This window comes from Mastigoproctus giganteus, chromosome 9, assembly GCF_048544385.1.
Source record: "Mastigoproctus giganteus isolate SK-2022 chromosome 9, ASM4854438v1, whole genome shotgun sequence".
Lineage (NCBI taxonomy): Eukaryota > Metazoa > Arthropoda > Arachnida > Uropygi > Thelyphonidae > Mastigoproctus > Mastigoproctus giganteus.
The window spans coordinates 132169656-132196257 of NC_143583.1; the positions used below are offsets into that span (position 1 = coordinate 132169656).

Genomic DNA, 26602 nt, shown 5'->3' on the forward strand with positions numbered 1-26602 from the left:
AATTTTTTTTTGTGATCGTAACTCACCCATGAGATGTGATCACCCTCACCCATTTCTAGAGTTATCAAACTCACAAACAGTGAGAGCCTGCTGCATTAAAAAGTGAAAGTGCAGCATCTTAAAATATCTCTCACGATATGATTGAAGGGTAATAAAAGTTGCATGAATTGGAAACTTAAAAAATTTATACCTACCTCCCATAATTGATTTAAAATTTTTTTTAATCTTGTTAGTAGAGATAAATAAAAATTAACATTTTTATATATATATATATATAAATTCATATATTATGAATATATGAATTTACTGCCATCTATATGATAATATAGATGGTAATAAAAATTCATATATCTATATTGACACCTATCCAAAAACTGCATGGACTTTTCTGATCCCTGATTTCAAGAAGCAAATTAGCAAAGAAATATTTTTTTATACATAATGTGACACATTTACCGTAGCACAAAAATAGTTACAACAAATATCACGTATCATACACTTATAGATAGGTGATATTTGTTGATACACTATTGAGTTTCTGTTAATAGGGAATTTTGTGTATGTGTTATCTTCACTTTTCTTCACCCTCTCCACATTGAATGAAATCAGCTGTTGTTGACATTGTTGTTGTGTGGGTTTAATGGTGAAAAAATAGCAAAAGCAATAATGAATATCTAGCATGTGGTTAGAGGAATCACAATAAAATGATACTGGTAGTCACATTTAGCCTAAGTGTAATTACCAATATCTTTTTATGTCATTATATCACTGGATCTGCTTTAAAGATTGAATAGTTCAGTTACTTCAGGCATATTGGCTAAGGCTTGTTTCAAAGTTTGTTGTGGATTAATTTTGATTGAGGGGAAAGGATTATATGAATAATAAAGTTGCAGGGTTGCATTTAAAAGCAATATTTCAAATACTGTATTTCATTTCATTATTTTATTTTATTTACATTTGTATTGTATTTCAAATTTACATTTACATTTGTTGTAGGGCTGTATTTCAAAGCAGGCATTAAATTAATTTGAAACTATACTCACTTCTCCATTCAGTTTCCATATTTGAGGACATTCTGGCTCCTTCAAACAGCAGTCTAAACAATAAAAACTATGGTGCTTTTTTTTTTGTAAACAAATAGCAGAATCACCTTTGGCAAGGGCATTTCTTTAAAAAGATTTAAAAAGATATTAACAACTCAGATTGACTTGTGGATAATGGTGTCATCCCTAAGGTGAATGTAAATTTCAATTTTTTTGACAACTCCTGGTCACTGTCACTAGAGGGGCCAAAGCATCCCCAAAGACAAACTGAACACAGAAATGCATATAACTCTAAAAAAAACCCCATCACTTCCTGTTAAGAGAGAGAGGGTAGTCTATAACAAGTTGAACAGTGAGGTGGGCGTAACAGTATGCACATTGAGGAGGATCAGTAAGAAGATAGAAATGCATTAGATGAGCAAGACCGGCTGGAGGCAAGAAAAGCATAACTTCTTCCTGCCTATTTGCATGAAAACTTGATTGCCAAAGTTTGAATTCCGGTTTAACAAGTAGGTGCCTGTTATCTCCTTTTTTTCCAGCTGCATTGCCATTTTACATGTATACATTTTACATGTATATATTGACCTTCATATATATATATATATATAGTGTATATATTATACTTGCTATACAGTGGGGTTTTGAATTTGGAAGCTCCTGAAAATAATTTTAATTTCCCTAATCACATAGGTTAGCTTATTTTATTATTATTATTATTTTTTTGCTAAGTATTTAAAAAATTAAAGTTTAATATTTATACAGCCTTGTTATTGGCAACTTTGGCAGAACTATGTAAATTGTACTTAAAAATTCCCTTGTAGAACTTTATTTAATGAACTAAATGGTAAAATTCATATATATATAAAGTAATTCTGAATTTATTTTTTGATATTTTGAATTTTAAATTTTATTTAAGAGATTATGGATTCACCTAGAAAAGTTAGTTGTAAGATGCTAAACAATGATGTGACTGATAGTAAAATTTCCAGTAAATGATTCTCCTGTGAGTTCCTTAGGCTTCAGGAGCTCTGCATGACTTATGGGGGAGGGAAATTTTTTATTAGGGAATCTAAATTTCCCTAACTCCCTAGTTCAAGGGAAATTGGTACATGATCGATCCAGATCAGTGGCATGGGACAAAATAATCCTTATACCCACCCCTCTTAGAGCATTTGTGTCTTCTTTTTCTTTTCCCATTAAGCATGCTGCTTGTTTGATTAGAATAAATCATCCTTCCATCTTCTTCTTGGCCTTCTACAATAGTTCTTTACTATTTGAGCCCACCTGTCATTATCCATCCTGTTTATGTGTTTTTCTTTTCCCGTTCTTTTTTTGATTATATATCCATTCATTAATAGGTTGTATTTTACACTGTTTCCTCACTTTTAAATTTATCTCTTAGTATTCTATTAGTTATTTTCCTTAGTATTTTGATTTCTATGGTTTCATTTATTTGTTTTTATTTTTGCTGTTGTGCCTCTTGTCTCAGCTGCATATGTTATTATATGTCTTAGTACAGTTATATATATTTTAACTTTAACATCCTGATTCATTTGGATTATTCCAAATTATATTATTTAACCCTTAATATTCTACTCACTTTCAATACTTATTCTTTTACTTCTTCAGGAGTTATAACTGAACTATTTATTTGTATTCCTAAGTAGTTAAATTTGATTATTTGTTCTATTATTTTCCCTTCTAATTCTAATTTACATCTGAGTGGTTCTTTTGCTATTGTTAGACTCTTTGCTTCCCCTATGGATATTTCCATATTATATTCTTTTGCTTTTTTATTAAAATGATTGTAGCAGCCTTTACAAATTGTTTTCACTTTCTGCCATTAGTACTGCATCATCTGCATAGAAGATTACATTTCATTTTTTTATTTTTTATTATAATTCCTTTATTTACTCTATTTCATCAATTAAATCATCCATTATTAAGCCAAAGAGAGTTGGACTCAGCAAGTCTTCTTGTCTTATTCCTTTAGTATTTCTTGATCTGTTTTTATTATGTATTTATTGTCTGTATATTTGATTACTTCTACTAATTGTTTAGGAACTTTGTGCAACTTTAAGATTTCTATTACATCTTTTATTTTAACTCTGTCAACAGCTTTTGTTAAATCTATAAAACACATATAAATTGAACAATTATACTCTAATGATTTTTCTATTATCTGCATTAACATAAATATTACATCTATGCATGATTTATGTTCCTTAAATCCTTGCTGTTCGTCACTTAATTCTAAAATTTCATTTATATTTTCTGATATCACCTTTGAATACAGTGAAGTGTTTAATAAATTTGCACTGAAATAATAATTTTCTGGCAATTGCTTATCTCCTTTTTTTATATACTTGTATTGTTATATTTTACCATCAATCACTTGGTATGTTTTTTTCTTTAAAAATCTGTTTCAATAATTCTATGGTGTAGTTTTTCTTCTCCATCTTTTAGTAATTCATTATTTATTTTATCTATACCTGCATCACGGCTGCCATAGCCTAGTGACAGGCAAGAGGGTGCATAAATACACATGAATTGAGTGATGGGGTTCAAGCCCCTGACTACTAAATACGATGCTGTTTCTTGTATTCTGTCTATCTTGGGAACTCCTCTGGCCGTGTGGTCATCCCGGAGTATAAACAGAAGATCTATCTATTTTCCTGTTATTCTTGTAATTTCATCAGCATTTAATTCTATGTCCTCTTCACTGATCTTATTTTCTTTGTTTTCTAATACTGTATTTGTTGCCCTTTGCTTGTATATAATTTTTTAAAATAATTTGCCCAAATGTAGCCAAATCTATGTTTATTACTTTAATATATTCATTTAATACATTTATTTGATTTTGTATTATTTGCTAAGTTTTTTTTTTATCTCCTCACTGATTGTATTTCAAATCTCCTTACATTCTTGGTATATCTGTGCACCTGTTTCATTTAAATAATGTTTTTGAAATGCTTTTGCTTTGATCTTAGCCAGGTCTACTTCTTCCAAATATCATGGTGTACATTTTTTATTCTTTTTTATATTTCATTCTCCTAATGTTTCGTATGCTGTTTTATTTATACAAATTTTAATCCCATTTTTCTTTGATTGACTGATTTTCATATTTCATATCTTTTAATTCAAAATATTCTCTCAATCTATTTTTGTAGAGATTCCCAATACTTTCATCTTGTAATAATTCAATTTTGAATTTTGTTTCTTTGTCTTTGTTAATTTTTTTTTGCATTTTCTTAAAGGATTCTCTAAATCTGAATGTTCCCACTATTAATTTATGATCACTTCCAATATCTACCAATGGTACTGCTTTTTCACAAATACACAAATGCCACTTTATGGATGACAATGGTGTATAATGTTAGAATTGTGCAAGAATGGTTCAGAGAACATGACATGGATTTCCCCTATTTTCCCTGGCCCCCACAATCTCCCGATCTCAATCCTGTTGAGAATGTGTGGGATATGCTGGAGAGAGCTATTTCACAACAAAGTCCTCTTCCTTTAACTTTGTTTTAGCTTCATGATATTTTGCTGGAAGAATGGTTACAATTAGACCAAAATGCACTAAAACACCAGAATCCATGTTGCACCGCACACTTGCTGTTATTCGAAACAAAGGCGACCTGATTCGATTAAATAACGGTTATTTATTTATTTTTTTTGGCCAGCGTGTGTAAATGTCTGATAAAGGATAACCACGCATGATAAAATCACAGATTCATTCATTAGCAGTGGCTGCATTGGCTCTATTTGATTCTCCAGTCATAATTTTATGATGTATGCTATGTCAATCTTTGAGCTGCTGCAACCAGCCAGCTCCTGGTTTAGAGACTTCACATCCAAAAGATAACACCAGAACACAAGCTTTTTCTTCTTGTAAAGCTATCCACTCTGATGGTAGCTTTTGACTTCTAGCTGCCAAGAACTTTTGAAAGAAAGCTTTTTCAACATCAGGATGCAAGAGAGGTTGATTGACTCTTCTTTCTCTTTACAGTGTATTTAGATTTAGCTGGTTCAGGCAAAAGTTGAGATTGAACTAACTTTTTCGATTATTGTTGATAAGGAGCAGTTTGGAAACACAAAGTCTTAAACAATAAAATCTAATAGTTCTATTTAATCACCATTATAAATGTTTGATAAAAGATAACCACTTGTAAAATCACAGATTCATTCATTAGCAGTGACTGCATTGGCTCCATTTTATTCTCCTGTCATAATTTTATGATGTATGCTGTGTCAATTTTTAAATTGTTGCAACCAGCCAATTCCTGGTTCAGAGTTTTCATGTCCAAAGGGTAATCCCAGAAGACAAGTTTTTTCTTGTAAAACTGTCCGATCTGGTAGCTTCTGACTTCTATCTGCCAAGAACCCTTGAAAAAGAACTTCTTCAATATCAGGGTACAAGGCAAAGTGACTCTTCTTTCTCTTTACAGTGTCTTTAGATTCAGCTACACACACTGTAAAGACACATCACCCATCTTTTATGGTGTCTTTTGATTTAGCTAGTTTAGACAAAATCTGAGCCTGAACTAGTTTTTTAATTATTCTGGATAAGGAGCTTTGCAGAATTCCACATTCTTTTGTCACATCAGCTTTTTTACTACCTCTATCATATTTATGATTATTTTTGCTTTTTTTTATTCTAAACTTAAAATCTTTACATTTCTGAGACATGTTTATAACATTTGCAATAACTGCACTGCATGACAAATTTCTAGAAATCAACTTTTTCAGATCTTGTTTATGTTATTCAAACAACTTCCAGTTTTAACTTTTTATCCTTTTATTTTATCAGAACCTTCTTATGGTCCTGATATGAATGTACAGAATTGTATAAAAATTTTTCCTGATGTTGGTGATTGTCTATACAGTCCTACATATGGTTATGCACTATAATATATAAATGGCACCATAATTATTGGGGGCCTTCGTAGCCAGGTGGGCAGGAGCAGCAGTGTGCAGCACACACTTCTTGATTAGACTGGGGTTCGAGCCCGTGCCCACCAAATATGAGGGATGCAGAAAGGTCAGGGAATGACCACTGCATATCCCCGGAGCAATATGGCCTTAGTTGCTAATGCTCCTAAAAACCAAATAACAAACAAACCATAATTATTTTTTACTGTAAATTGTAAAAATTGATCCTCTCTTGTAAAAAGTATCAATTTATCAAAATATTCTTTAAAAAAAAAAAGAGAATGTTTTACACAGTTATTATAATCCTGCATTGGTACAACTTTATCAGTCTATTTATTTATCGTAGCATGGCTCTAAGAACTTCATGGTTGACAAAGACATCCTCAGATGTCAAAAGCTACCATTTCTTTTTTATCTTTTTACCTTATTTTATTCCACTTTTACCTTATTTTAATTAAATGGTTTTTACCAGTTTTATATTTTACATGTAAATATTATATTCTGTATATATACATTTTATTTTGTTTTACTTCTGTATGTTCAGTCAGTCACAGTTTTTTAAAGCATATTTTTATGTCATTCAGTCCCAATCCAGAAGGCCTCTTTCATTCAATGTATTGACAGTAGCCTTTTTTTTTTGTAAGTGGGAAAGGGCTAACAAGCAAGGTTTATGAAAACTTCTTTGCTATAACATAAGGTGCCATTTACAAAAAAAAAAAAAAAAAAATTGGTTAAAGTTTGGTTTGGTTATGTCAGAATTCACACCTTAATGAAGAATACAGGATGGCATGCCTTTATTTTCTACTTGAAGGATACCACATCCTGTTTAGTAGCATTTGGTAGATTGGGAGAAGTCTCTAGCAAAGAATGAAAAGAAAGGCAGCAAAAACTTTGTTACTTTTGTAAACAGTAGCAGGAAGAGGTAGAATCACATCATTCCACTAGATATGAATGGATCAACTGTTGATGATCCTGCTCAGGTTGTGGACAAATTGAATGGGTAGCATCTACATTCACACATAACAAATTTTTTAGGGATAGGGATGCCATTAGTGAATCAAATTATGGAGAGCAGCTGAATGATTTTGTGATAACTGTGAATAAAGTGAAGGAGAAATTGTTAAAGCTAAACAAAAAAGGGCCCCTAGGGTGGATGGGATCTATCCAGTTATATTAAAGGAGGAAGCAAAAGAGATAAGCAAACCTTTAGCCATGATTATGAGAGCATTCCTGGATTCAGGGAAGATCGCTATGAACTGGAGATGTGCAAATGTACCCTCAATTCACTAAAGAGGACTAAAGGGAGACATGAGTAATTATAGACCTGGCTTGACTTCTGTTGCAAAGAAAATAATGAAAGTACTGCAGGATCATCTAGACAGCAAATGCAGTTATACTGCAGTCATATAAGATGTGGCTGCAGTATAACTGTATTCCCTGATAGATTTGTTAAGGGACGATCTTGTCTGACAAATGACTGGATACTATGACACAGTGACAAAGAATATGGATACAAAATTAATTTTGACATCATATACATAGATTTCAGAAAAGCTTTTAACACTGTTCCACATAAAAGACTGCCATACAAATTGGAGCAGGATGGCATGGGCAAGTTGCTACTATGGATAAAGGGATGTTTGAGTGGAAGAAGACAGCAAGTGCTTATCAATGGGCATTGTTTCTCTTGGACTAATGTTATTAGCGGAGTCCATTGTTGTTTTCTATATTTATTAATGATAATAATGAAGGCATAACAGTATTAATGTCTAATGTTTGTAGATAATACGAAAGTTGGCAGGGAAGTTAATCACAGTAATCAGGGTATACTACTGCAGCAAGGTCTAGATAAATTAGGCAGATGTGCTTAAAAATGGCAATTGAACTTTAATATTTACAAATGCAAGGTACTTCATATGGGGAAGCAGACATCCCAGATTAATGCACCAGCTGTTTGGTACCACAGTTGGGTCAGGGGAGAATGAAAAAGAACTGGGAGTAATTGTGCAGGCAAATATGAAGTTCTCTGAGCACTGAAAACAGCCTGTCAGTACAGTTCATAGGGTTTTGTCAATGATATACAGGAATTTTGCCAGCAGGGATAAAGAGGTGATTATCTCATTGTATAAGGCAATGGTTAGGCCACATCTTGAGTATTGCATACAGTAAAGCCTGGAAGTTTAATTTTAGGAGAAATGTGAATCTGTTGGAACATGTGCAGAAAAGAGTAACAACCCCAGGGGCTCACATGTGGTGAGTATGGGCTTGGCACACAGGAATCAGCAATAAAGAGAAGAATGATGATATCCAGCTCAGGACTCTGAGCTGGATATCATCATTCTTCTCTTTCTTGGTGATTCCTTTCTGCTTTTCTCTCTCTCTCTTTCTCTCTCTCTCTCTCTCTCTCTCTCAGGGTAACTCGGGATTTTTTTTTTGGCTGGTGCAGCATAAGCCTCAGGCTTCCTTGCACCATATGGCTAATAATAATAATAATAATAACAGTAACACCAGACACTACAACCACCCTGTATACTTGGTATCGTTATTTGGTTTTTAGGAGCATTAGCAACTAAGGCCATATTGCTCGGGGAATATGCAATGGTCATTCCCTGATCTTACTACGTCCTCCGTATTTGGTAGTGACGGGCTCGAACCCCGGTCTAATCAAGAAACTTGGTATCAGTACCCGTCACAGAGTGGAACCTCCCAATCAGGGAGAAATAATATAAGAGCAACAATAATAATAATAATAATAATAATAGAAGTTGTTTTTACAACTTCTTCATCAAATGGGGTTGTAAAAACAACCAGAAGTTGTTTTGACAACTTCTTCTGATGACTGAAAGTATTTTCCTCACAGCTCCTTTAACTTTGGAAATAAAATAAAAAAAAAGTCGCAGGGTGCAAGGTCAGTAGAGTGGATGGGGAACACACACACACATTTGACACTAATGCTGGATAAGTACTTGCTGACAGTATGAGTAATGCGAGGTCTTGCACTGTTGTTATGCAGCATTCATCCGCCTGCATGCAGTTGTGGTCATTTGTGATTAATGTGATCCTGCAAAGTGTGTAGTACAATTCTGAAGTAAGGTCCTGTAATAGTCGTATGATGTGGTACTACATGCTGGTAAACCAATCTTTGATAACTATTCCTCCAAGAAGCCAAAACTTTTGCTTTTTTCGGTGTTTGGAAATGATGTAGACTTCCAAACAGAGATTCATTGATTACTCTCTGGGTTGAAATGATGAAGCCATGTCTCATCCGCCAATATTGCCATCCATTGCAGCTCCTGACAAACCTCCATGTGAACTTGCTGTTGCTCAGGTGTGAGTAGTCTTAGAACCCAGCATACACAAACATTAGTCGTATGAAAATGGTCATGAAGAATATCATGTGTGCTTCCTACTGATATTCTCAAGATCTCTGCAGCTGTCTTACTGTTATACAATGATCTCTCTTGATTACAGAAGCAGTGTTTATGATTTCTGCAGTGACAGCAGTGGTTGAGTTCCAGGACTGCCAATTTTTGTGATTGAATCATGCCTATCTAAACTAACTGTGATCTGTGCTATATGGAAGTATACATTCCCAATAAGTTTCTTTTAACATTTTATATGCTAAAGTTGATGTTTTCTTGAAACAGAAATGAAATTTGAGAACAGCATACTGTTCCTCATGGGTCACATCCATTGTTATGTAGGCAAAACTGAACAGGCATAAACTTGACTAACTGCCAAGGTCACATGAGTCAACTGTGCAGTTGCTATGTGATGCCGCTTGGTTTTGTCTTAAATTCCACAGCTCAGCTAGAAAGAGCTGTTCATGAAAAATTATGATTATTCTTTATTAAACAGCCCTCATAATTTACACAAATTCTGCAGGCAGCAGTTTGGTAGTCTATATACATTAGAAGATGAAGAATAAAGAAGTTTTCTTCCTCTATAACAATTTCAAATTTCTTGATTGCTGAAGAAGGACCAAATGTAGTAATTAGGGTACTGCACAAAATAATGATCCTTTCTTCAAATTGCAGTACAATGAACTATATTTATTTCTGATTATGTTCCCAGACAGTTCAATTGCCAAAAAATTCTAAAAGAAGAAAGATAAACTAGTATATACCATCATTTGATCAGCCAGATCCTTTCTTTTTTTTGCGTGCAAAAAAACCGAAGAACTGTAACTTCACTATTTCGTTTGACAGAAGTCTCAACAAATCATGTCAAAAAAGGATAAATGGATATTTCATGTCATAAAAGGATAAACAAATATTACTATTTGTTACTGGGATAATTTATCAATTAATTTCTATAAGGAACTTAATATCTGTTTTCTTGGCCCACATCCAAGCCTCGGATTTCTTGATAATTTTATTTCTATATTGAGCAAATTAGGTCTTTCATTAACAAAAAAAAAAAATATATATATATTTCTTTGGATGGTCCAGATGTGAACATTAAATTCTTGCAGGAATTCTCTCATATTGAAAGTGAGCAATCTGTTATAAATGAAAAAGTAATGTTTGCTAGAGGCTTGCTCACTTCACATAGTTTATAGAGCATTTAAAAGTGCTGGTTAAAAGTGAGTGGCAAGTAAAAAAAAAAAAATCTCTAATCTTTATATTTTATATTTAAAGACTTTTGTGAAAAGAGATGGCTAGAAAATTCTAGTATAATGAATAGAGCATTGTAAATTATACCTCATTTAAGAAATATATAGAAGCAAAGAAGGCTCCTCCAGCAATACAAAACTTCAAGTAAGTGCAGAATGACAAACTTCTGAATGATAAACTTCTTCAGCACAATCATTTTTACAGTCAATTTCTGTAGCTGGAACTTTTATTGACTAAATAGCAATCAAACAAACCCTTGCTTCCATATCTGCATAGCAATTTTACAACATGGTGTAAAGCAGCGTTTCCCAAACTGTGTTCCATGAAAAATCGTAATTAATAATTAAAAAAATAAAATAAATAAATTTTGCATATTTTTACATACACCACTTTTGTATCATTATAATTTTTAACATTTTTTTTCAGTTATTAATATACTGGCAAAGACTAATAATCAAACAGACTGGAACACTTTATTTTGGCAGGCTTTTGCATAAAGAAGTATGCGTAGAGGTAATGGCATCTACAAAAAAGTAGTAATGTAGTGATCTAATATGCCATTCATATGCGATTTAGTCTGGAGTACATGGGTTGAAGAAGAGGGGGAAGCACACCAATATCATAACTAAACCCACTTCCTTGTATAAATTTTTTTTTTTGATAATTATCAGTATTTTGAAATATTATTATTAAAATAAATGACCATGGATTTGTGGTTGAAAAAAGGAACTTTAAAATGAGAAGCAAGTACTTCTAGTAGTGCAACTGTGGTCAATAAAAATGAACACAATATTGTCACACTTCAAAGTGAGGATGAACAATCACAGCCTTTTGTTCCCCAAAAATTTGAGGTGAAAAAACAGGAACCAACTAGTAAAAAACCAAAACAAAAGTACGATGACAGTTATTTGAATTTTGGCTTTTTTGTGTTTGAATGTGTTGGAAATATTTGAATGTGTTGGAAATAAAGATGCTCCTAATGCACAGTACGTTGTATGTAATAAAATAGTAGTAAAGAGTTCTTTGGCTCCCGCTAAACTTGTGTTTTGTAAGTGTTGTGTAAATATATTCTGAGATGAAAAGTGTCCCGTGACTAAAACAGTTTGGGAAATGCTGGTGTAAAGCATTCTACATTGATTTATAAAGGTAGATCTTTTACTTGCAATAAAATCTTTTCCAAAGCTCTTCACAGCTGTGGACAAGAAAGGCTTGAATGATGTGCAGAGTTTTTGTAAAATTTTATTTAAAACTTATCCAGAAGGGGTCTTTAAAATATACAAGTGCATATGTGAGTTGGAAAGAATGATGACAAAAATGTATTGATAAATAAGGTGGTTGCATATAATAATATATACATATTTGACAGTGGTTGTTTAGTAAATGATATAAATTTTTGATTTCATTGTTGATATCTGTTGTCTTTATACTTTTATCGGCAAAGAGGCATTACTTATAGAACTGTCCTTGAAAATAGTAAAAGGTAAAGTAAAACCTGATATCATAATGAGTTCGTTGCTGCATGTTTCTCAAGTAACTGCAGTATTGGTATATATCTCATTAAGAAGCATCATGTCTCCAAGAGTTGCAGATCAAATAAAACATGACTACTGTTACATAAAATCTGGAGATTGTGAATTTACAACTGTGCAGTCTATGCTACATAATTTGTCATTGACAGCTCAGTGGGTTTCTGATGAAAGTTTTGAATGAAAGCACTCTAACATAAATTTGTAAATTTGTACAGCTGCAAATTTGTCAGATTTCAATTTTATTTTGTGGTAATGAATTAATGAAGTTTTTTAGTCAACACACAATGTCTTGTGGAAAACATGATTGAACATTCTCCTGTTACTTAAAGAATTGTTTTATAATACAGTTTTATAATACAGTAAAAAATACTGATTAATAAAGTCAAGTAAAAAAAAAAGAGGCTTAAAGAGCTTCTGTCCTGTTCTAGACATAATAAGCTCTAATTAGAATATATATATTTACAGAATGAAATTTTTAACTAATTAAAAAAGAGAAAACTTATCATAAAAAGAACAGAAAATAAAAAGATAAGAAAATTATTACTGCAGACACCAGTGGCTGCATTAATGCACATTCCACTACCTGCTGCTTATAATAACTAAGAAAAAATGAATAAAATACATGCCAGTAGCATGGAAAACCAGTAGAGCGAAAATATAAAAAAATCATGCATAATAAAACAATACAAAGGGAAGGAATGAAGAAATAAGGTACACTGGTGTCTGCAATACTAATTTTCTTTATCTTTTTTTTTTCTGTTCTTTTTATGATAATTTTTACCCTTTTTTAATTAGTTAAAGTTTTCATTCTGTTATTCATGGTAGTAGTGAGCGATATGCTAAAGCAGCGCTCGTACTGCCCTCTATAGTCTAATTTCCTTATATATTCTGGTTTAACAGTGACTTTGTCAGTGGTATGGTGTTGCCATGCGAGTGCTAGTTTCTGTTCTATTATAATTTTTCACTGCATAAAGGCCATCATTATTCAAATCCATTGCATTCGTGGATTGATTAGTGTATTGGTTCATGTACGCATAGATTTGTCTAATGTTCAAAATGCAGAGATTCCCTGACCATTATTGGCCTGGTGGTCCTCTGTAGGGATGGGGCATAATAGTCAGCAGGACTATACTTACACTTCTCGGGGTCCGAGGCACTAAGCTCTTGCAGGGCCCCTTTAAAGATACCAGAGTCCAAAAAAAAAAAAAAAACTTGTACATATAAATATAGTCAGAAAAAAACAATTATTTTTATCAATCAGTTGCACAAACACTGCAACACTGCGAAATAAAAAGAACAGTACTGAACCTGTTTTTAAATTTGATCTTTTTCTCGTTGTCTCTTTTGTTTAGATGTTCCAGATTCATATTTTTGCTGCATTATTAACTGCTAAATTAAACTAAATTTCAGTTTTTGGATCTCAGCTTATATAGATTCCGAAATCTACGGGTGGTCCAATTAAAATATTTTCCGTAGAACAAATAAAATTTCCATATAACGAATGGATTTCGAGAGACCTGGGTACACATTGTTTGCATTTCTGGCCTTTAGGCAATACAGCTGCTGCTGCTGCTGTAGAATGCACAAATTAAGAACTAAAGGGACATTCCATAATTTAGTGGTGTCCGTAACACATTTACAACCAACTCCCACATTCTATATTGAGAAGTCATACTGGTCAACTGATTTCTTGTGTTTATAGCCAGTGGAAAAGATTAAGGCATATTTCCGACACGGATAATATGCCGTGGTCAACCTGTGCCCTACTGTTACGCTCTATTAGAGAATTAGGAGAGAGAGTGATTTTCCTTTATTCTGTAAATTAATCTGTTCATTCGCAGAAATGAATCATCCACACTTTCAGTAAATTTCACCTGTCTCTATTTACATGGTGAGTACAAGTGGGCCCTAGATCAGGGCATTAAAAAAAAATCGCTTTAAAAATTTGAGATTACAGAGGCCATGCACGGCCCAAGGCTAGTGCCTCACATGCCCATTCATAAGTATGGCCCTGATGGTCAATCTATTTTATTTTATTTAATTTTGTTGTCCTGTGCTGTAGATAGTGTTTATCTCCTTTTTAGTGATATTTCACATAATTTAGACCTGATGCCATCAGAGGGGCAACGCTAAATTTTCAATTAATTGGCTTTTTCTAAAATATATTTTGGTATTGTACATTTTGGCCTTTCTAAATTATTTTAGGAGGTTCCTTCTGCAATATTCCTTTTTCTTCATCCCCTCCTTTGTTTTGTTTTATTATGCATGTTTTTATCACATATATATATATATATATATAATTATACATATATTTGAATAACTTTTAAAATAGTTGGAAACGAATTCTTTCATAATAAAAATAAAATGAAAAAGGTACAGCATACATCAGAGGACGCAAAAAGCATATTCCTCTACATGATGCTTGAAATATAACCATACAAATAAATTAGAATGAGAGTTAAAATAAAAAATAAAATAATGCCAACAGTATGACAAGACAAGAGTGAAAATAGTCGAAATTAAACCTAAATTAAATGAAACCAAACAGGGAGGGAAGAGAGGGGTAACAAGAGTAAAAATATTGCAGCAGAAACTCTCTAAAATAATTTAGTAAATCTAAATGTAAGAATAATAATTCATTGACTTTTGAAAGCCAATTAAATTGAAATTTAACGGGGGCCCCCTCTGACGGGCACCAAGTCCAAATTTATGTGAAATATCGCCAGCAGAGATGTAAACCACTACAATAAAACAAAACAAAAATAAACCAAAAATAGACTAACCATTACACCCCATCTCGACAGAGAACCACAAGGCCAATATTAGTCAGGGAATTGCTGCATTTCGATCGCTGAAAAGGAGAATCGATTGAAAGATCAGTCCGCACCTGATCCCCAGATCGAACTGCCAATGGAAGGGACTTGAACAGCACTGGTCCTGATGCAGCGAAAATTAAAAAATAGAACAGATACAAGCACTCCAGTGCAAAGCCGCACTACTGACAAAGTAATCTTAACCAGATTATATAGACGAATAATGAACTATGGATGGCAGCACAGGCACAGTGTTAGCAATTCGCCCACTACTGTCATGTGATATAATTATACATATATCTGAATAACATTTAAAATAGTTGGAAACGAAATCTTTCATAATAAAAATAAAATATAAATGTATGCTGTACCTTTTTGATTTTATTTTTATTATGAAAGATTTCGTTTCCAACTATTTTAAACGTTATTCAAATATAGTATAATTATATCACATGACAGTAGTGGGCAAATTGCTAATGCTGCGCCTGTGCTGCCATCCATAGTTCATTATTCGTCTATATAATCTGGTTAAGATTACTTTGTCAGTAGTGTGGCTTTGCACTGGAGTGCTTGTATCTGTTCTATTTTTTAATTTTCGCTGCATCAGGACCAGCACTGCCCAAGTCCCTTGCATTGGCGGTTCGATCTGGGGATCGGGTGACGGACTGATCTTTCAATCAATTCTCCTTTGCGGCTATTTTCACTCTTGTCTTGCCATCGCGCCTCCGTAGCCAGGTGGGAAGGAGTAGCAGTGTGTAGCACACGCTTCTTGATTAGACTGGGGTTCGAGCCCGTCACCACCAAATACGGAGGATGCGGAAAGGTCAGGGAATGACCACCGCATATTCCTGGAGCAATATGGCCTTAGTTGCTAATGCTCCTAAAAACCAAATAATAAACAATAATAATAATTGTCTTGCCATACTGTTGGCATTATTTTATTTTTTATTTTAACACTCATTCTAATTTATTTGTATGGTTATATATATATACACCCCCACTGTTTGATAAAAGGGTGTTAATAGCTTCTATCCAATACAGGGGTTAATCATAATTGCAGCATAACTTCTGACTACTAGTGATATAAACTGGGTGCTAAATGAAATAAAAAAAAAACATAATATGGCTTTAAGTTTTCAGGTTTTAATGCCATTGCAAGTAGTTAACCTACTTGCAATGCAAACTGTAGTGGGATTGTAGAGGATTGCAACTACAATAACCTCCCCAGTCAGGGGGTACAGAAAAGAGCAACAAGATTGGTGAGGGGAAACAAAAGGGTACTCTTACCAAGGAACTCTCCAGATTCTGCAGTTTGCAGAATCTGGAGACTATGCACCTGTGAGATGATCTGATTGAGGTGTTTAAGGCTTTTAATAGGTTGAGCAAGCTTATTGCTGATTGTATTCCTCCTCCTGCTCAGACTACACACATGAGGGGGTATAAATACAAATTGAGGAAGGATGGTTGCAAGATAGGTGTGCAGAAGTTTGCCTTCAGTCAGTCAGTCTGAGGGTGGTTGATTGGTGGAACAAACTTCTGCCTGTTGTTGTTGTTGTGGAAGCGAGTAGTTTGAAAGAACTAAGCAAACTACTGATAGGCAGATGATATGGATGTATTTTTTTTGGCCAATGCAGTATAAGCCTGCTTTCTTGCATCATATGCCACTACTAATACTAATATTTTGCATTAAAAATAACAGCATGTGTGTTTATTTTAAGCACAAATAAATTTGAGTGACAGTGGATGGATATCCCTTTCTGGAGTGGGTTCCTAAAACTTATGCTCTGAACATTCTGCTAGGTGCCGGCTCTGATGGAGTGAATTTTGTTTTTCATGAAATTTTGAAAATTTTTACATAAATGTTTTTAAATATTAATTTATTCTGATTTTCACTTGGTTGCCCAACAACAAAAATCAAATCAGAATTTTAAAAAAATATTTAAAAAAAATAGAAAACTTCATAAAAATTGTAAAAAAATCATAAAGAACTCATTGCTATTCTGTTTTTTGTGTATACTATACTCTACAGCTGTTTAAGTACAGGTCGACCATCACTAATCCGGCAGCATTGGGACCTGTGAGGTGCTGGATTAGTGACTTGCCGGATCACTGGTGGTTATTTTAGCACATACATTTCTACCTTTAATACATTGACTGACTGCCAAGCTAGTTTAAGAAAAAAATCCCCAGGGGACAAAAAATATTTAGGAAATAATTTGAATAGCAATTCTAAAATAAATATTGTAATGTCAGTGTTGTCGTTTTTTTGCTTAAAATATATAAAAAAAAGTCTTTTTTTTATGTCACATACAGTGGCCACATATGTTGGTTACTTTATTTCTTGAGAAGCGGTGTCGGCCACATACGTGTGATGCTATTATGGCATACATATGAAGGTCGTTTGTGATTAGTTTATTGCACGCGCGGTGAGCGCTGCAATAAAACTAATTACGATAAAATAAACTCTCAAACATCGCAATAAGTTTGTCAGTATTGTTAGATATTTTGTGAAAACAAGTTTGTTAGCATGCTGTGTTATCCATCATATTGTGTTGTATTTTTTCCACAAGTTTGTATAAGTGTGTTGTAAAAAAAAAATCTAAAAGGGAATTCTTTGTTTGTTATCGTATGATGTGATCAATACAAGAAGGAACCAGTTTTATTCTGCTTCCTTTGTGTATTGTGGCCATACTATCCAACCGGATAGTACGGCACCATCGTGATATCCAAGCCCGAGGAGGGAATCGAACCCGTGACCTTTGTTTGGGTTGCCAGGCAAGCACTTTACCCACCTAGCTAGCCCGGTCGGTTAAAAAGGAATGGCTAAAAGAAGAATGTCGGCTAAAAGGAATGGCTAAAAGAAAATTTACAATTAAGCAGAGTTAAACTTCTCACAGACACACCGCTGTTGAGTTTTTTCAGAAGTTCAACTATATCTTTTATGGACAATGTACAGTGTTCGCGCTTTACATCACGAGAAGCACTTCCTTTATGCATTGGAACCATGACTAGGGCTAAATGTGAGCAGGTTATAATAATAAATGCAGAAAAACAAGTGGGAATGGCTTGCCAGTGTTTACAAGTTCGCGCCAACAGCTGATGCTGCAACCAACCACCAAAACAGTAGCGGCAGGTCGGTGTGCTGACCCGGGAAATTTGAAATTACGTTTGCAGAAATTATGTCTGAATTAGTGGTGGAACTGGATTACCGGTGGCCAGATTAGTGATGGTCGACCTGTATCATGATTCAATTCATCACTATTTTGATTAGAATTCTGGATAATTTTCTTTTGTAAGTCAAGACTGGACAATAATGGCTGCTGACAGGTGCAATCTCCTCCTCCTCCTCCTTCTTCTTCTCTGATTTTAAAAGCAGCTATTTTCCATGCTGCCATCTATTAAATCTGTCACTATTATTAGTTGGAAACAAATGAAAAATAGCAGCAAATAACTGGAAGATTTCAAAACAATAACAGATGTATTATTTGAATTTTATGTGAAATGACATTTAAAAAGTATATATATATATGTATGTACTCCTCAGAGTCTGCACATCCAAAATGTATATATATACTCTGAAAAAGGATACTGCAAGAATATTATGATCTGGTATAGCTGATAAAGGGCATAATTTAACCCTTTTTGGGATATGTACATATATATACATTTTGTGTGTGCGACCTGAGGAATATGTATGTATATACATATATTTTTCAAGATTGTTTCAACTAATATTTCAAAATCCATTATAAGTCTTCCAGGAAGAGAGGGATGAAAATACAGAGAAGGGATGCTTCCATCCCATATCTATATTTTTAAATATTGCAATAAATTCATCAGTTTATAATAAATTTGAAAATTGGAAAAGAAGGTTGTCCCTGTCAGCCACTGTTGTCTGACTTTGGCTTATAAAAGCCAAAATTCTCTGGAATTAAGATCCAGAAGTTGAAACTGAATAAAGTGATATATAACTAGATGAAGATAAGAGTACATCAATATGAACAAATGTGAAGCAAAAAAGATTTCAAGGATATCATTAAAAAATTTGCATTTTGCAAAAATAGGGAGCAGGATGACTGACAACAGAATAATTATTTAAAACTAGATATAATTCTTTCTACCATAAGGAATTCCAGTTGAGAGAGAGTATATGTAAAGAAAGACAGAAAGAATGCAAGAAAAATAAAAAAAGAAAAATAATCCCTGAAATATTACAGAAATTTTCAATAATAATGCCAGCAATAATAGTAAGATCAATGTATAAAAGATCTACTCTAAATCTATTCAAAATCAAAGTTTGTGACCAGGTAACTTTTAAATGTAAGATGATGTGCTAGGCTACTGCATACAGTTTAAGCATCACTATTAGTTTTGGGGCTTGATTTGAGTAGTTGATGTGTTATAGCAGGAAGTAAAGTTTTTAAGGTTAGTTTAACTACAAATAAGGATGCTTCACTATTATTCAGCATAGAGATAAATTAATTAGCTTTCACTGCGAATGATGCAGATGAATCAGTAACAAGACTATTCTCAGATCATGGAAAAAAAAGGAATGTTATGGAATTCAATGTACAATTGAATCTCTTTTTTTGTGGAGTAATAAGTCATACTTATTACTACTCTATTTCATAATTTCTGAAAAATTTTGCTATATCTTTCTGGAATGGTTCAAATGAGCGTACTTGAGACCTATCAGATCTTGTTAAAGGTACATTTTATACTTCACAGAATAGGTATGCATTTTCTCTAAACAGAAAGATGTATGCAATTTGGCCAAAAATATATGATTGCTCATATATTCATAGCAACTCATAGCAGTTTAGAGTTGAATCAAACTCCCTTGTCAAGTCTTAACTATATTCATTAAGAGGCAAAAACAAAAACCTCTTGATGAATCTCCTCCCCACCACCAATACAATGTTTGGTATTTCATTTACAGATTACTATTCTTATAGCAATGCTACAACTGGCTTATTCAAGTTCTGAAGTCACTGATACTCTGAACATTTTAAAGCAGCTTAATGAATTGAGCCAATGCTTTTTAAGTGGTTAAGCAGTTTTTTCTTCATTTTTTTTTGCTCATTTTGCTTTAAGCTTGTTTCCATAGTGTTATATTCCCATTTGTTTGAAAAGTTTCTATTCTCAGGACACTTTGCATTTGTGGGCACAAACAAGAATTCTAGAGATGTGTGTGTGTGGGCAAACATACAAAGGGTACTAGGAAAGTTTTGCAATATGACGCAACAATGAATCACAGGAAGCCGCTTGCTGCTGCATGTTAAGACATGTTCATACGTGCATAGTAGCCGCCGCGCCAAGTCGATGGGCTCAGTTATTCATTAGTAGTGAGAGTGTAAAGTGCTTGCGATGGCATCGTGGTCACGAAATGAGATAAGGACAGTTTTGCGGTATAATTTCGTGCGTGGTTTAACCATAGACCAGTGCTTAGAAGAAATGACTCTTGCACTAGATGATGATTGTCCACATCGTACAACGATATTCAGGTGGTATAGAGAATTCCAAAGGGGAAATTTCACTCTGGAGGATTCTGAGAGGCCGGGAAGGCTACGAACGTCAGTTACGGAGGAAAACGTTACTGCTGTGAGGAAAATGCTTGACGAAAACAGGCGAGTGACCTACCAACAGATAGAGGATACTTTTGGCCTAAATGCACCAGCAAGTCGTTCGATTCTGCAAGGTCATTTGCACGTGAAGAAACTTTGTTCTCTCTGGGTGCCGCATCAACTGACTGAAGAGCAGATGACACGACGTGTGACTTGGTGCCGGGAGATGTTAAAAAAGTTTGATAAGGGACAATCTCGGTATGTGAACAACATCGTGACAGGTGACGAGACTTGGCTGTACTATTACGATCTGCCGACCAAGGCTCAAAACAAAGTTTGGGTCTTTGATGATGACGACACACCCGTAATTGTCAGAAAATCCCGATCTGTAAAGAAGAAAATGATAGCTGTATTTTTCAAATCGAGTGGAATTGTGGAATGTGTCGTTTTGGACACGCAGAAGACAGTCACAGCTAAGTGGTATACTGAACAATGCCTGCCTAAAGTCATTGGATCTATGAAGAACCTGCGGCCAAAGTCAAGAATGGACACCTGGTACCTCCATCACGAAAATGCTCCAGCTCACCGCGCCAAAGCCTGCACCGAATATTTGACCACGACAGGACTGAAACTTCTCGAGCACCCTCCCTACAGTTCAGACCTTGCTCCCTGCGACTTTGCACTGTTCCCGCATGTGAAAATGAAGCTAAAAGGGAGGCGGTTTTCCAGTGATGAGGACCTTCTACGGGCTTGGGACAACGAGTGTGCATTGCTCCCTAGTGAAACTTGGCAGAACTGGTTTAAAGATTGGTTTCGGAGGATGGAGAGGTGTATTGAATGTAGAGGAAATTACTTTGAAAAAATTAAATAAACAAAGCTGTATTGCAAAACTTTCCTAGTACCCTTTGTACATCTCTAGAGTTTGAGCAGTATGCGTGCACACATCTCTAAAGTTCTTATTTGTGTTTATATTGCCACTGCTTCCCCTGCTAACTAGCAGTTTCCCTGAATCTTTAAGGCTTCCTCAGTGATATTGGCAAAGATCCTTGCACCACCTTCCTTCAAATTGTCTCTTAACCAAAAACATATCTTTAAACACATATTATTAACTCAAACTAATACATTCCTAAATGATATGTACAGTATGGGTGCCACCATCCTACTATAGGAGATAAAGAATTCCACAAACAATAGAGGACTGTGCTGTTTAGATAAGTGCCTTTTAAAACCACTTTTCTGGCCATAGAATTCTTATCATAAACCCCAATTTCCCATGGAATCCCAATCTTTAAAATCAACAAATACATTGCAATTAGGTTAATCCAAACAATAAATGTGGGTGGGGTGATTTGAATTACCAAAATGTTTGGATAATATAAAAACACATTTTATGTACATAATTATTAACTCACATATGTATTTATTATTTTCCCAACGTATTACGCAATATAGCATTCACCTTTTTAATATAGAAATAGCAGATTTTTTTCTGTTTTATTTTTCTTGTCTCTTTTCTAAAGCAAGTTTGAGGAACTGATGTTAAAGCTGGATCTGGTAAGTTGGTATGTCATTTTCTGCAGCCCATTTAATATGTAGCAGCATCTTCATGATTCATCAAATTCATTTGAATGGCTCTTTCTTGATCCATATAATTTTCCTTTTTTTTTCATCTTGTAGGATGCTGTTTATAATTCCACTATTGGTCTGAGATTTAAAATCATTTTCATTTTTGACAGTAGTCCAATCTGTAACCTTTTCCAAACTTATTTCATCTTCTTGGCTCATTCAGTTTATCAAGTTAACAACTGATATCAGTTCTGTCCATAACCTTATTTTCCCCAGTTTTCTAAATATTTAACTAGAAAATATAAATTTTCTATTTGTGGAGTACATTACAAGCTCCTATACTTGTAATGAAAAAATCAACCATTGAGGGTACAGAAGTTTTTTATATTAATAAGTACTGCTATTATGAATATGACTTTTGGTTTTATAGTGTTTATATAATTATTGATGTGGAACAAAATTAATGAGAAATATTTCTAAGTGGTCACACTATAGAAATATAAGCTTCTAATTGTGGTGTCAAATTAAAGCTTTGCAACTTAATGTGTAGTTTTTGGCATCCATTTTTATTTTTAAAAATGCGTATTACTTACTTCTAATAGATTGTTTTCAAAAGCAATATCATAATAGCATCTTTCTGAATTATATTTGACCAGATAAAAAAAAAATTGAAGCTAATTTTCTATTTTCAGCTATGCTATAAGTTCCTATGGTTGGCTTGTTTGTTTGTTTGTTTGTTTGTTTTTAGGAGCATTAGCAACTAAGGCCATATTGCTCCGGGATATGCGGTGGTCATTCCCTGACCTTTCCGCATCCTCCGTATTTGGTGGTGACAGGCTCGAACCCCGGGCTAATCAAGAAGCATGTGCTACGCACTGCTGCTCCTTCCCACCTGGCTACGGAGGCGCCCTATGGTTGGCATATAAAAGTATTTTTTTGTTTTTAAAGCACAACTATTGCTATTTAAAAATATATTTTAGTATTACAGTGTTTGTATAATTATTGGCCAGAAAATATCAATGAGAAATATTCATAAATGCCTGCATTAAACTTCCAATTTTAGGGGTCTGCCAGACCTACACCAACTCTTCATTTTATACAAAATTATGGATAATCATAAAAGGATTAACATTGTGATCATCATGGCCTGTGACATACATCACATTATATGCTAAAATTTGCATTTAATAAATAAATTTTCTGTTTATACTCTGTATGTTGTGGTATCACATCGATACAACACATAATATGATACTTTTGCTACAATGACACAACATACGATACTTTTGCTACAATGACACAAAATACGATACTTTTGCTACAATGACTCAACATACGATACTTTTGCTATAATGACTCAACATACGATACTTTTGCTACAGTGTGGAAGTCAGTAAGAAAAATATAAATCAAAATATCATGCAAATGCATTACTAATAGAATAATCTACTACCAATCAGAAAGAAATTTTAGCCAGAGCAAACTCTGACCAACTAAAATACATTATCTTAATGAACAATGCAAAAAGAACAATTATGTACTAACAAAATGATAAAGCATCATTCTTACAAATTGGAATAAAATCATAAAAGCTAAAGCATGTCTGCTTTAGCAATACTTACCCTAGCTTCTTTAAGCCTTTCCCATTGAGGGGTCAGATAAAACATAATACCGTCATATGAGCCTTCTAGGGTAGCCCCTCGTATTAGAAGAATCATTAAAACCACATATGGAAAGAGCGCAGTAAAATAAACCACCTGAATAATTCAAAACAGATAAGAGAATAGGTAATTGTTAAAAAAAGCTAAAAAATATGATCAATATTTACTTAATTTCAAATAATTTTAATAATGTGTAATTATATTTAGGCACAGTGCAGTTAAGAAAATTAAAAGAAATTTATGTAGCTTATATGACTGAAAAATTTCTGAATGAGTTCATGATAATTAGCATGAGTTGTTTTTAAATAACTTATTTGAATAAACTTTAGTAAAGAATTAAAAAAAAAATAACTTACAAGCAACAAATTTAGTCAAAAATGAACTATTCACCTACTACATCATCTATAATTTAACTTCAGTATATGAAGAGAAATGAATTAGCTATGTTGGGTTTATATCCCTGTTTTATAGCCCAGGTATGAAAAAAGACAGTCTTTGAATAGGGATCTCTCAAATTTTTAAACTACAAAGCACTGCCTAGTGTTGCACTACCAATAAGTAATGCTTCTCCAATACAGAAGCATAATACAGCAGATAGCTTAAATAAATTCAAGAAAGAACTAGACAAACTTTTGGAGCAAATGGATGGGTGAAATGGGAATTTTTTTTTTTGGCTGATGCTGTATAAGCTTGCATCATATGCCTCTACTAATGCTAATGTTAACCTCCTCCCCAAGATGGCTCCTTTTATGCTTGTTTGGCATCACTTCAAGTACAGCATAGGGAACTCAGTGACACAATTCTTTGTGGTTCACCTTACAATTTAAGAGATTCCTATTCAAAGACTCACTTACTTACTTACTTACTTATGTTCACCTTACAATTTAAGAGATTCCTATTCAAAGACTTACGTCTTTTCATGCTTGGGATAAAAAACAGGGATGTAATCCCAACACAGCTAATACTATATTAATTACAGCCACGTTTCAGCATTTTGCTCAAATTACTGAAGAGAAATGAATTTATGAATTTTAACAGCATTTTGTTTTGCACAAGAAAAATGAGATGTACAGTAAATTCCGTAAAATTACTTTCTTTTTTAGAAAAATGTTTTTGAAAAAAATGCATGTTTTTACATTATTTGTTTTCATTCTTCCACCAAGAAAGACACTAAGTGGTTCCTTAAATATATTAAATACAAGAGTATATATATTTTTTTCTAGTGCAGCAGTTATCTGGCATGTTTATTATTTTGATTATTTGACAACTAATCAAAAAAAAAAAAAAACATTTACAGACATTCCAAAAGCAAACAATATGATTCACATTATTTCAGTTTCTTACAAACTGATTACTTTTTTCAATGAATTCAGTCTTTTAGACTATGTATAAGTATAGTGCAAAAGCATCAAGTCTAGATTTTTCCACAGCTTGAGGCTTACGCCCTAAACGCTTTATAGTTTATATTCAGTCTTTTATTAAAACTGAGGATGACGGGCTCTTGTAAGCTTGTTTTCCAAAATTCAGAAATTCATATTTCTTAATAAAGAAATATGACATGAACATAGTACCTTGATAATAATAGTTCATAATTCCTTAATAATCATTGTTGGCTTAAAGCTTAAAATTCATGTAAAAACAGGCTAGATTTAAATGAAGAATTTTAATCTTAAAATTAATTTAAGATTAAAACTTATTAAAAAAATTCAAATAAATTTGCTATTGCACTAATGGACAAAATCATGAGATAAAATATATTAATTAAAAGTATTACAATACCCCCCCCCCGAGATAAATGTAATAAACATTCTTCCTCAGATTATACATACGGGGGGGGGGGGGGACCATAAATTCAAACTGTAGAAGGATGGTTACAAGAGGATAGATGTTTGGAAATTTGTCCTCAGCCAGCAGGTAGTTAATTGTTGGAACAAACTTCCATCTGCTGTTGCAAATGTAAATAGTTTGAATAAATTCGTGGAAGAAATAGACAAACTGTTATAGGGAATTGACAGGTGACGTGGTTTTTTTTTTTTTTTGGCTGATGCTGTATAAGCTTGCTTTTTGCATAATTTGTCACTACTAATACTAATAAGTATAAAATAAATACAGCAACCCCTCTGTGGCTATGGATTTGAGATACTGGTTTTATATCTGTATACCAAAATTCTGCACTTTTTTTTTTAAGTGTATGCAGTTCAATCCAGCCTATTTAAACAAAAAAAAAACACAATAATTATTGCTTTTGCTTCCCATAGAACATGGGACAGGTCTAATAGGTAGTGCAGGGGAGATAATTTGTTTATTTTCTACCCCAATGTTTCCCAAACTTCTGTCACTCCAGTCACACTTGAAGTTAAAAGATACAGCACACTAAAGAGTGATTTTTTTCTAATCTTGCAACGCACTTGAAAAAGTTTGCATCATATCAAGAAACACCAAGGTCCTCATTAGCCTTTAAATATGTCTCCTGCAAACAAAGGCAAAACAATGGCTTGTGCCTATGAAGCAGGGCCAGACACATCATCAACGTTCTGTTGGTAGATCTGCTGGGCAGCTTCCAAGTGCTGAGGGCTTATTCTTCTCAGTCTTGGATTTTTCTTTTTTTTTGGGAAAGTATAGAAGCTGTCCTGTGTCCATTTCTTCCTGCACAAAGGTTTACAAAACTGAGTTGCCCAGTACCTCCTTCACCTTGACATCAATTATTTTCTTGCATTACTTGCAAGAAAAAAATGGCTTCCACTCCTATATTGGTAGGAGGCACTGATATAAGAGCAGAAGCTGATTGGTCTTCCTATGTGAGCTTTTGAGAGCTTAATAAATAGTGTGCATAGTGTAAATAATAACTGTTGGCATGATATGTTCAGGTCTGCCT

At 33.7% G+C, this 26602-nt stretch overlaps 1 protein-coding gene across 3 annotated transcripts in view; it reads right to left on the reverse strand.

The window, feature by feature from the left end:
• Positions 1-26602, reverse strand: part of LOC150080740 (sodium- and chloride-dependent glycine transporter 1-like) — a 263490-nt gene that overhangs the window by 103693 nt on the left and 133195 nt on the right. For all 3 annotated transcript variants that reach the window (XM_090381755.1, XM_090381754.1, XM_090381756.1), the window contains one exon: positions 23689-23823. In XM_090381755.1, coding sequence (XP_090237881.1) covers positions 23689-23823 — 135 coding nt within the window. The remainder of the gene's footprint in view (positions 1-23688; positions 23824-26602) is intronic.